The 13,478-nt window shown below is 32.6% G+C and overlaps 1 protein-coding gene across 1 annotated transcript in view; it reads right to left on the bottom strand.

Annotated features, from left to right (window-relative positions):
• LRRC71 (Leucine-rich repeat-containing protein 71) overlaps positions 1-12,629 on the bottom strand; it is a 63,394-nt gene extending 50,765 nt beyond the window's left edge. Inside the window, exons 1-8 of the mRNA XM_051219021.1 lie at positions 12,529-12,629; positions 12,375-12,493; positions 12,245-12,332; positions 10,079-10,213; positions 9,953-10,028; positions 7,266-7,340; positions 6,000-6,071; positions 3,944-4,103 (exon numbers count right to left, since the gene is read on the bottom strand). Coding sequence (XP_051069532.1) covers positions 3,944-4,103; positions 6,000-6,071; positions 7,266-7,340; positions 9,953-10,028; positions 10,079-10,213; positions 12,245-12,332; positions 12,375-12,493; positions 12,529-12,595 — 792 coding nt within the window. The 5' untranslated portion in view covers positions 12,596-12,629. The remainder of the gene's footprint in view (positions 1-3,943; positions 4,104-5,999; positions 6,072-7,265; positions 7,341-9,952; positions 10,029-10,078; positions 10,214-12,244; positions 12,333-12,374; positions 12,494-12,528) is intronic.
• Positions 12,630-13,478: the final 849 nt, after the last annotated feature.

The raw sequence follows: 13,478 nt of genomic DNA, 5'->3' as shown, positions 1-13,478 counted from the left end.
ATTATTACAGCATAAACAGATATAAATGGACCAACAGCATCCCTAGATTTGTTGCCAGGTTAATGTATCTAGAGTGGAACATTTGATAGAGTTGCAAATAAATCTGAATAGCTGTATGATTAGATACAATTAATGCTCAATACATTATTCTCCATAATACAAACATTCTTAAGACAATAAATTCAGAATTAAACGAAATAGTCTCTTGTTTCTTCATTTTAATATAGTTCATATGAATAGTTAATTCAAAAAATATGAATCAGAATATAAGTAATTCCCTTTTGGTAACAATATTAGAAAGTATGTTTTAATTCATTCTGAATTATTTAAAAATTAATCAGAATAATGTATCCAATAATTGTGGTTTCAAAACCTATTACATTTAATAATACTAATAAGTTATTAAATCATCAGCTTTTAGTTAATAAATTAATTAGACCGGCACAGTAAATGTATAACTCTAAGTGAGACGGGTTCTAATTTGACACGGAGTATTGATTCTGTCCATTTTGTAAATATCCTTTGGTGATATAGGACAATTAGAACGATATCAATTTCCAGAGCTTCCCGCTGACTGGCTGACTCCACCCATTTATCAAAAAACAAATTGATCTACAATGCTGAGTTACATTTTCTAGTTGCTTCGTTCCAACTTTATTGATAGAACTCATTCAGTACCACGCACTAGTTGGAATAACAGTATTTATTACTACACGGCCGATTGCCGTAGAAATATTAGTCATAATAACGACAATTTTATGTTTTCATTAGTTTCGTGAAGAAATTCTAGATTTCTAGTGAGAAGGCCGTGGTCAGTGGAGATAACGGTGTTGGGTATGAGGGAGGTAGTCATCAAAGACAATGAAAGACGGTCTCACAATGACGTGGACTGACTGAAGTTAGACTTTCACATCAATGAACACCAGGTCAGTGATCTAGAGATTAAGTGTTCGCATCTATGACCGAAGGTACGGGATTGGATCTCGGGTTACGATATCGTGTGTATGGACTACTGAGGGGTATCATACTAGTACGTTTAGTGATGGCGGTTTCTTAGTGGTTGTCTAACTTATGTCGGTTCATGATTTCATTGAAACATACTAGTCTGAACAACCTAAAAACTCATACTGTTTATGTATAAATTTATAGTATTGATAATGGAATAATGGAATCTAATATTTTTTTAAAAATACGTATTATCATTTGCTTCATTGTTTACTACAGTGTTGAATAAGTCAAACTAATAAAATGTCTAAACATTAAACTAATACTTAAACGAGAATACTCTCTGAATTAATACAACCATCTCTAGACTAAGAATTAACAGAATTAACAGGACTATTGTGGTGTGTGCTACTTATATTGACATAAGTAGTATATGATGTTAGTGGTGGACAGAAGGTCTTGTAGCAGAGAGGCAAGAGGATCGAACAGTAAAGAATCGAAACAGAATGCAATTTGTATGAAAATGCAAGAACAGTGAAGTCCGAGTCATTTTGAGACAATTGGTGGACATTTTGCAAATTAGGCATTTACTTTATGATTGTTAGATTTTGTTAACAAGTCCTGTAGTTTTGTGTTCAATACATTCAATTGTCCCCACTCGTGTTCTGTACACTACACTATCACTAATATCTACTGAAATAATAACCATCTAAAATGATCTATAAATGACAAGAAAATGAAATTTTTACTCAACTATTTCATAACTAGTTTTTTTTTAGAATTAACTCTAACTGAAGTATTGATTTTCGATAACATTTTATTTTTGTCCTTATATTGATAAGGATCAAGTGATGTATGGTTCACAACAAAAGTATATATAAGGACTTGAAATGAAGGTCAAAATCTAAAAAAAAGATTTCAAAGTGGATAATAGTTGGGATAACAGTTTTTATTAGATATAATTAACGGATTTTTCTTTTTTCTTCTAACTAGTGGAGTTGATCAGATTATTAGACAAAAATTAGGGAAATTCGGGTAAGTTATCTAAATGAGTTTAATAAACAAAAGTTAAGCTAAAATGAGTATTTGTGTTATTGTTGTAGTAAACTGGACTTCGAACAAGGGATAACTGAGATTTAGATGATATAAGGAAGAAGTTGTAAAGTAATAGCAGATGTGAATTATATTCATCTTTTATAAAACACTACAATCCTTTAAATTCACTTGGTGTTGTTTTACTTGTATCTTCCCATTGTTATTTAGGACTGCAATCGATCAGTATCATGTTGGCATATGTGGTATATGTGCATCCTGTGCGGACGCCTCGATAAAGCGTTAAGTCACAAGCTTTTTAAGCAAAGATGGATAGTGGCTAGCTGTGGAATCCAGGACGTGCGTTTCGTCCTATTTGGGACTCATCGGCTGGATGTATCTTCATCTCAGAGTTGATGTCCATTCTGGTACTCGAACCCAATACCGTTCGCTTCAAACGCTATCGCGTTATCCACTTAGCTATTGAGTCCTGATATCCATCTGCTTGTGCAATTAGAATATAATGATTTATATTTCGATTCTACTGATATTTGATGATTAGTTGGTGGATACCAAGTTAGATTTGAATATTTAGTTTACCATAGTAATAATAGTATTAAAAGTCAAATTAAATAGTATATAAACAAAGATTACATTCATTTTTCTGTATGAGCAAGATAAATAGAATGTAAAACTACATTGATTAGGATGTTAGAAACTAATCTTTAACAAATTAAAATATTTTTTTATTGTGTTTAACAAGTAATAAGTATGTGAAAACAGAATATTTTTGAAAATCTGCTACATGAATCCTTAACACTTGGAAAAACAGAAACACTTAGCATTAGTAAGGGAATAATAAAATGTCTTAGATTATCAATCATTAACTTTGATAAACGCGTTTAACGTTTTGTCCGCATCACTTAGAGCTTAATTTATTCTAATGTTTATTAAAATCTATCAAAAATCCATGCTACGAACTTTCATGGGTCCCATGTGTCCAGCCTGATTGACTGGTTAACGCTTCACTCTAATATCAATCTCTTAAAGGTGCTTCCACGCAAAAAAGATGTCTAAAAATATTCTTTATTTAAATTTCTGTGAAAACGTCACTTTCATTCGAAATAATCAGATCTAATCATAAACTAACATAGTGAGAAGCGGAACGGTTTATTCACCTTTTAGTAGGTAGGCAGATGTGATGTGAACATGATGTCTTAAAGATATTTTTGTACGCTTATCAACCGACCTAACAAGTGATATAATATTATAAATTATTTTTTACGAAACATATTTTGACTAACAAACCATGTACTTTTTTTCCTTTTTCAGTTATAATCAATCATTCTGCTTGTTGTACTTCACTTTTTTGCATATATATACCTTGGGAAATATAAACTTTAGTGTTCTTCAGAAAAAATATTACTCTGATACCCCCTACGAAGATAATACAATGGAACTCTACAAAAAACCACTTCTGTATAATAATGGAATACTAAAGCCAATGTTAGCTATTAAAAAAACATTTAAAATGGATTTATTTTGATGGTAAAAATGTCAACGTTTAACATTATCCTATTACAAGTTTGACATAAAAAAATGACCACACTTGTTCACTATACTGATCACAAACTTAAAACAAATGTAACTGAATTATTTTTCAGCTAAAAGATTGTTGAGTTTAATGTTCAATGTACAATTAGTTGATACATTTTGATTGGTACATTCAAATTTTTTATATTGATCCAAGGTCATTCCGTGTTTTGATCAGTCACGTGTATTTTTCCGGTTTTAGTTTTTTTTGTATTGTTTACTCAATACTAATTCGTACTTCCGAAAAGTTGATCATCATAAATGTTGATTATTACAAACAAGAACTACAATAAAGACAAAATAACTTTTAAAACAAAACAAACATTACATAATCAGATATTAAATAATCCATATTTTCTGTATAATATGTTACCTGAGCCAAATAAATGATTCCTTCATCTCCTAACCGATTGCCCGATAGATCAAGACTTATTAATTTTTTATTGACAGATTGTGTTGTTCCTAATCGTTCACTAATCAATTTTGCTTCCATTGGTCCAATTTCACAATATCTTAATCGTAATTTTGTTAAACTAATTTAAATAAGAGTGAACAATATTAAATAATCAAACTTATTTGGAAGTGAAGAGAAGAAATTAACTTGGTTAAAACTCACTAAAATTGATAAGTTAACGATATTATAGTGTAAAATTAAAGCAAATCAACTTAAACATGAATAGATTGTTATTATGATTCTGTACTAAAGCAATTAAATTGAAATGGTTACTCTGAACTATCATTTCAGTGTTCTAGTAAAATTTATTTTAACTCCAAATAGTTAGTATATATCTGGATGGCAAGGAAAATAGAAGCATCTAACTGTTACCTATTCATAACATCATATATTGATTTATATTTTCCATTTTTAATTTCGAGGGGTTGTAATAAGATGTAGAAGGCTTAGTGCCAGCTTGGTAATGGTGTAGTTGAAAACAAATTTACTCTGTCATAATAAACCCAGAATCTGGTACAAATATGAGTTTGTCTAAGTTACGATACGGAACTAAAACGGTAAGATTAAGTCTACAGAACGAATGGTAAGAGTCAAAATGATATTATGAAAGATTCAAGATTGAGAATGTAATGTGAGATACTATTTAAGCCCATATAACTTATTCTAACTCCTGGACAGGCCAATTTATCCATTCTTTTTGAGTTACATTTTGACCATGATAACTATTCGCTCATTGACCTTGACTGTTTTTATGTAGGCGTATGCAATTGCATTTCCTATCTTATTCATTACATCTCTGTAAGTTATTTTTATGTAACTATAAATATCGATTAATGCTTGGTTAAATAGAGTTAGCTTATATGCCTTCTCCACCGCGCGTCATTTCGCTCCGTACAGTAGAACTATCCTGACTTTCGTATTGAAGATCCTGACTTTGGTGTTGGTTGACAGTCGTTTTGAGTTCCATATGTTGTTCAACTGTAGGAGTACTTCTCTCTCTTTGCCAATCCTCTCATTTACATCTTTATCAGATCCTCCTTGTTTGCCGATAATGCTCCCCGGATATTTGAAAGTTTTCAACTCGCCCAGAGTTTCTCCATTAAGTGCAATTGGGTTGGTGCTTTCTGTGCTTACTGTGGACACTAGCAATAAGATGCAGTTATATCTAGCTGATGAGTCTTGAAAAGTATAAAACTGAGGTCCAAGATGCTAATACTAGCTACGATCCAAAAATACAATCAGCCTCAATCAGAACACATAAATATAATTCACAATAATCCAGGAGAATTAGATGAGCATATTTTTAATAGTAAAACTTAAGATATAAACGAACATAGATGTTAAACTATTAACTCTCCGACTGTAAGTATTCATATACAGCTTTTTTAAAGTTTACTAATGAATCTTGTTGGTTTTATTGCAGCTCTGAAAAATGAATTTCTTTTTATAGTTATCACTCTTTCGAGCAATTCTGTTCTTGTTGACTTACGAAATAGTCAATAGTTTAAGTATCAAATAATTGGGTAATTAATTAACTAGGACATGGATGAAGTATCATTGTTAGTATTAGACTTAACAATTACCTAGAAATTTTTCTAAGTGAATTCGCCTACAATTCTTTTTTCATTCAATCAACTGATTTCCAGTTTATATCCTTCATTATGGAATTCTCAACTATCTATAGATTATAGGTATCATTACCAAGGTTTGATTTGATAATTTCGAATAAATTGAGCATTGGGTAGTTTGTTATAAATATAAATAATAGATTTGTAATATCCCAATGAGTGGGATATTACAATGGGATATCACAAATATATTATTTATTTATATCTTTAGATTAGTTTGGATAAGATTAATATAAACTCATTTCTTTGACATTTTTTAAATTTCTTTATTCATGAATGGACTAAAAGAAGCGGAATCTATATATAAATAAAATAAGTAGAAATCATATATATATATTACTACGAACTTATTGGATTCATCAATTAATTGAGCATATGAACCAATTTCTAATGCTTCATTAGCATCTATTGTTAATGACCTGAAGATAAGTACAACAAATAAATAAGTAATCACGAAAAAAATGATTTAAAAGAACAAATGATAAAGAACACCTTAATGCGTTTACCCTTTTTATGAAATATATATATATTAATATCATATGAAATTTATTAACATATATACTATTCCAAGATGAGATTTTCTTACAAACAAACAATAGTTTATTACTTTTCATTCAATGTTCAATATAGTATATGTTAGATAGAGTAGATGGGAGAAAGTGACGTATAAAATGCTAGTAGATATTATCTTATAAATCGATCAATATTTTAGTAATATAGTTATTGATTATTCAATTATTTTATGAGATTTTTTATACCATCCTAGATGTAATCTATCTTTGTATTCATTGACTTTTGCAATATTTTTTATCTTCCATAAATTATGATTAATTAACTATAAATATATTAAACAAAGATGGATGGTGGCTAGCAGTGGAATCCAGGACGTGGGTTTCGTTCTCTTTTGGAATCGTCAGATAGATGTACCTGCATCCCAGAGTTAATGTTCACTCTGGGACTCGAAACCAGTACCATTTGCTCCAAACGCCATCGCGTTATCCACTTAGCTACTGAGTCTTGATAGGCACCTGCTTGTGCAATCGGGTAAAGGATTCAGTAACTAAGTGAATAACACGATGGCATTTGAAGCGGACGGTTCCGGGTTTGAGTCCCGGAGTGGACATCAACTCTGAGATGTAGGTACATTCAGCTGACGAGTCCCGAATGTGACAAAACACGGGTCCCGGATTCCACAGCTAGCCACCATCTATATTTGCTTAGAATGCTTGTGACTTAACGCTATATCGTGGCAGTCCGCATAGGATGGGAAGTTACAAGCAAACAACACCAAATGAATATAAATCTATTATTCTACTTTGTATCAGCAATGTCCTATTGAAGTCTAATGTTTTTGATACGATTCAGTCTACAGTTTGCCTATATAACCACTTGAGTTATAAAATATATAATTATATTTATATTCACAATTATTCATATAGTTCAATGTCATATTTCTCTCTGGAAGCCCAAATATCTCTAATTGTTAGATATTTTATGCATAACACCACTCTTTATTTTATACAAGTTTAAAAATCAGTTTATTTAGCTTTTATTTTTGAATAGCCGTGATATTAGCCTTGCTTTGAGGTTAACTACGAAAAAATTCAACTCACTTTATAGTATTATTTGTAGATAAGAATGAAGTTAATTGAGTTATTTGTTCAGTTGTGAATCCGACTCTCCAAAATCTTTTTTGTATGAAAAAGGTAATGAGAATATGAAAACATTACTGAATTACTACGATGCACCTATTGAATTGTTTGTCGTAACTATAAATATAATTAAATGGTAGAACAAGCAAATCAGGGTAACACATTAACGGAGAGAATTATTTCAGCTAGATCCTCATTAGACTTTACTCTAACATATTCAGATGAAGAATATTAAATTAATCAAGACAGGTTAAACGGTTGTCATGCAATGGGATTAAATAACTTGTGTGGATCATTTTAAGTTACTTGTGAGTAGTTCAAACTGAATCTCAAACTTTTTTAACAGTGATTTGTCATGGCAATTTTTTCAATAAACTGTAGTCATTTCTAGTTGATATTTTCCGGAAATTAGTCAGTAACTAGAAAGAATTTTGTGTGAATTGCGACTCCTGCTCTTTATCAATTTAGAATAGGATCCTTAGACCACAATTATTATTAAGAATGTTTATAATAATAACTCCAGTATAATATTTGATTAGCCAGGTGATTTACGATAGTAGTTGATTAGCTTGTTTAAACTCAGAAATCATAATTTAAGTTAAATAAACTGTCGGATCATAAAAATAATCTTTTGATCAGTTTTAAACTTCAGATCTACCATAGAATTTTACTTCATGATTATGTGAATATCATGTATGTGACAGTATTCTCTACACCGCCTTTTCAACTTAAATGTAAATCCAACTCAATAGAACTGGAACAAATAAAAAGATAGATGAGTCGTTAAATACGTTAAGGCAACCACGATTCAAAGACTGATATCCATGTGATGGAATATATAATAACATGAGCCCTAGTTAACAGTCATCAAGAAGTTTACTGATAAACCAGGAATATGACAGTTCATTCTCGCTAAACATGTAGACAAGCATAAAAATTCACTTTCCGCTATATTTCACAGAGATTAATTCCGACCCAAGTTAATTTTAGTCTTTGTGTGTTAAGTCCCCCTACTAGATGAGAAGACTCTCTGTATCTAAAAAGGCTTCTGGCAACTTGGTTTTATTTAGGTTTTTCTGAAATCATCTAAAATAAATTATAGTGAATTAACGTGAAAACTTTGTAAAATCAGTCATATTTTTTATTTATAACTATTAAAAACCCATCCTGTCTGATTTATTTGGTACATGTAATAATATATCTATTACACTCTTGGGTAATCTTACTCTAAAATTTATGTTTTTATTTCACACATCGCCGCAGTATGTCTATCAAGACTATTTATGTTTGCCTTTTGGACCATAATTGATAATTATGAGCAGCGATCCTCAAAATTAATGCTTCTTTTTCTTGTTATGTGTTTTAGGAGTGTTCAGTCCCTCAGATGTATCAGGTTACTGTTCAGCATTATGTACATCAGTACTCACATTTGTATGTTATGTTATGTTGCAGAAACTAGTAAGCCTTGAGGCTCTGCAATAAGGTGTAAAAATTACCAACTAAATGCACGAGACTGATAGGTTCTGGGTTCGAATCCCGCGAGGCGGGGTCGTGGATGAGCACTGTTGAAGAGTCCCATACTGGGACGAAACGGCCATCCAGTGGTGGTCTAGCTTTAATTAACTCATGATCTCAACTGTTGAAATTACTACAATCTCCACAAAACCCCTTCTGATACAAATAAACGTTAGCTAAAATATTATGACTTAGGCATTTAGAATGGCTAGTAGACTCTATAAGAGATTAGTTTTGAGTTGTTAAAGTAGCTAGTGATATCACTATATTTTTTATTTCTAGTAAGTTAAAATAAACTCCGACCAATGATAAAGATCCCGTTCTCGAGAATGAAATGCAATGAAGTAATTTCCATCGATCAAGCTTTTTTCTTTTATCGTTTGAATCGTATCTTATAGAATGATAGCTTAACGCCACTGTTGATCTATAGAGCCGTTTTTAGCGTGATTTGTTGACGGATAGGCAATGAGATACCTTTCTATTGATTCAGTGAAGCTGCCTCAGTCCATATTGCTGGTCCGACAGGGGTATATTAGAAAAGTACAACAGGCGGTCAAACTGAAGCTTGGAATCAATCCATGATGCCAATGACGGTCAAACTTAGCCATATAAGTAAGTTCAGACTACTTGGTCGAGGTTCAAATGATTACCGTAATTAGTGATTTAAGACGTTGAATGACACGGCTCAGAATCGGTTGTAATGGAGCATTAACATTAACTCTCAGCCTTCGCTTAAACTCCGAGTTTCAAAATTAAATTCATTCCACAAATTTGTTCCTCGCAAATCATATCATTCATGCCTAGTCTCTTTTACTACAGATACTACTGATACTGTTACCGCTTCTGTTACCTCGGGATTTTTCTCCATAACTGCATCTCCTTGTATTATTGTGATGCAGTACCTTAAACCGACTCGCATATGTACCAGGTTTTACGTTGTGTACGACTGGTCAACTCAATATAAGAATGAATTTCATGATATTTTACTGAAATGGTAGGGTATATATTGATGCCGTATCAATTTACGTAGAAAATTGTGTTTCGGTTTAAGATTATCTGCAAAAATATCATATTATTCATTAAATATCAAGTTACTAAATTAAGCGATTATAATCACAAATAATTGTACTCACACAAGTTTGGAAAGCTTGTTTGCAGCAGAAAAACATTTGATTAATACATCCAATTGATTATTACTTATTTTCCAACCTATTTTTTACATTTTCGCTCCATAAAATCTCTACGCTGTCAAAGCGTACCTTTTATAGAAACTTCATTAACTGTTTCCGGTTTATCAGGATTTTCCTGCTGAACAATTATTTTCGGTTTCAAATATTCCAATGTTTTACATAATTTGAATGTTGTAGGATTAAATCCTAATGGTGGTTGTATTTCTAAATTGTGATAGGAAAGAAAACAAATGAGCTATTGGGCTTTATTTCTGTTCCGAAAATAACACCTGATAGTATGTTACACATTTTTAATCCTACTTGTAAACATGACAGATAAATACACTCTTACGCGGTACGGTATTTCGAATTTTCACGAGTTTATATTTTGATAAGGATTGAGTTTTCCGTAAAAATTTAAATTTTGGCAGTAAATACAAAAATTCTACCAACAAGTCAGTCATTATGGTGAGAAATCTGAAAAATCGATGATCAAATCTTGAAACTCCATAAGCATTTTCGCCAGAAACTGGAAGGCATCTGATAACCCATTCATTCTATATTAGGACTCTCTTAGTGCGCGTTTAGACGATCCTGGAACCAGTTCTTGTAAATGAAAAAAATTGTAATGAACAATACAAGGGTTGCGAGTAGAGTATTGCGGACATACCGGAAATTGGCTGGTTGAGCTGTGAATCTTATTTTACTGAGGAAGCTGGGATATGTGTTCCTTTGCCTGCTCACCGCTTATCCCAACCTTTAATGATTGTTTCATTAACAGTAGGTTGGAAGTAAACTATTAGTGGCAAAACTAAGATATAAAATTTATCTATGAAGTAGTTGACACTTGAATAATCCATATTAGTCGATGGAAAGCACCTGATTGAGGTTCTTGAGATAATTAGTGATCACTAGTTGAAGTTGGGTGACGTGGCTCAGAATCTGTCACAATGCCTCAGTAAAGTTAACTCTTTATTTTCCAATGAGCCTTCAGCTTCATTACAATTCATCATCTTTAATTCCTCGAATCAACGACTTCTTGGAAAATATATCTATCAGTGATCATTCATCTTTACTGTCCTTTATACTACTGTCATATTGGCTCCTTCACGTCTTATTACGCTAATTTCATCTCGTTCATTTGGTATGTTAAGGCAACCTAGACTAATGCATATTTACTTCAGGCTTCATGTTAACTATGAGTAACTGGCTGCATTCATGATCTCATGAAAGATCGAACCAAAGACGTGCATATTTCTCTAAGTACATAGTACGACTATATCACTGAGTCACAAGCAGCAATCTGTATTTTAACATCAACCTCCATTTAGAACATTTCGTCAAATAACATTGGTAATTTATACGGTGACTGTCGGGGTTGAGAAAGTTTGGTTAGTGGCATTAAATTGTTGAATGTGCACAGCAGTCTGATGATTACTATTATCCAATACATAAAACCCATAGCACATTATCTAGCAGTGTCTGAAAACTATTTTAAAGAACAATGAGAATCATTCATGGCACTGATAAAACTGCATATGGTATAAGTCTGTCCAAAGTTTATGGATTGTATCTAGAGTACTAGTCATTTCTACAAAATGGGATGTTACTATGAAAAATGCTTGCTAAAAGGCAAGAAAGAAACAGTTTTCAAAGTCTAATTTGATATCGGATAAAAAAGAGTTGAAGCAACTTTATTCTTCTTGTCAAATAAAATGTTCCAAAACTGTTTAAGTGTAAACTTTTAGTAAAGTCATAAAAATAATGCGATATTTTATGTACTTTCACTTTTGACCTTTTTCGTAAAAAGGATCCTTTCGGAAGACTAAGAAAAAATATGCTTAAAACAAATTTGTTGCCATTTGTAGGACTCCATAACTTATTTGCAGTTTCAGGAACTCTCCGTTTAAGAACACTATGATGTGTCGTTCAGCAAACGTTAAAAAATGACAAATGACCAACTGCAATACCTCAATACATTTACGAATACTGAGTATCTTAAATTCTCTGAGTAGAATCTGCGACTAAAATCACAGTCTAAATGGTACTAAATTTCCCGTCACTCGTGATGAATTTGTCGCTTCACGGCTAGCTTCGGAAAATTTTTGTGTCAAAAAACATTTTGAATATAGAAATATGTAACAATGCATAAATGCGAACCAATGGGTGTAGTTGCAGTAAAAATAACGCAATTTTTACTCGACAAAAATAGATAAACACTGTATTAAAAAGCTGGAGTTGAAATATGAGACTAACCGTCAGAATATTTAGTAACTGATGAATGTTGAGACTGAGGACTTTTCTTGTCTTCTTTTGAGCGTTTCGACGATGGTAAAGAAGACACCTAGATGGAAAGATATTCAAATCACTAAACTTCTGAACACACTGTCTGTGTAATTATGGCTTGGGAGTGTTTTGTGGACACAACAGGACAATGAGTGACACCAATTTGTCTACATAATCCGGGAAAATCATTTTCCAAAATACCAGTCACAACATAATCCTCTATGAAACAAACAAGACGGTTTACTATTGTTTACTTGGATCTGAAATAATATGGAGATCCCCAACTTTTGGAGATTTGTCTTTTGCAGATTTTTTCCCCATCTGCTTACATATTTGAGAAGTCGTCTATAGTAACACTCAAGGTTAGTGTACATTCAAAGAATTCAAAGCAGTACAAATCGAAATAATCAAATCGCATCATTTTATACATTAAAAAGTGACCCTTGGTCCTAAAATATGCCACTTTATTTTTTTTATTTTTTAGAGCAAGTCATGTTACACATCATTTTCAGTTTCAGTTTGGGAAGGACAGGAGGCCTGATGGCCTGTGTTAGTCCTGGCAATGGTGCTCCCTCAGTTCATCCAACTTTCTTTTGAAAGAATCGACGGATGGAGCCTCAACCACGTGCTGAGGTAATGAGTTCCACTCGTTGATGATTCGATGGGAAAGTCAATAGTCAGCTGACAAGTAATTTGTTCTTGGCTTGTAAACTTTTTTGGAGTGTCCTTGTAAATTCTCTGTTTTGGAAGACAAGAAAAATGAGGGCATATCAGGTGCACATTTATCACTAAGCAGTTTGAAAACTGCAATCAAGTCGCCTCTAGTTCTGCGATATGACAACGGGAAAAGGTTCAGCTTGGCCAGTCGAGCCTCATACGGAAGCTTCGCTATTCCGGGAATTAGCTTAGTTGCCGTTCTCTGAACGTTTTCCAGAACCTCACTCTCTTTTTTTAAACAGGGGCTGGCCGCTTGTATTCAGTACTCAAGTTTAGGACGTATGAACACTGTATACGAAGTCAAAAACGTCTTAGCGTCGACATGACTAAAAGCCCTACGTATTGACCATGGCGTTCTAAAACCTTTGGCGGCTATTGCACGGCAGTGTGCAGTAGTCATTAACTCTTGGCTAACAATGGCTCCTAAGTCACTATATGTTTGGACGACAGGTAGCTCAGTGTTATTCATCGTGTATGTATCTGTGCC

This window comes from Schistosoma haematobium, chromosome 3, assembly GCF_000699445.3.
Source record: "Schistosoma haematobium chromosome 3, whole genome shotgun sequence".
NCBI classification, from domain to species: Eukaryota; Metazoa; Platyhelminthes; class Trematoda; order Strigeidida; family Schistosomatidae; genus Schistosoma; species Schistosoma haematobium.
The sequence above is the reverse complement of the archived record's forward strand: the minus strand, read 5'-3'. Positions and strand labels throughout refer to the sequence as shown.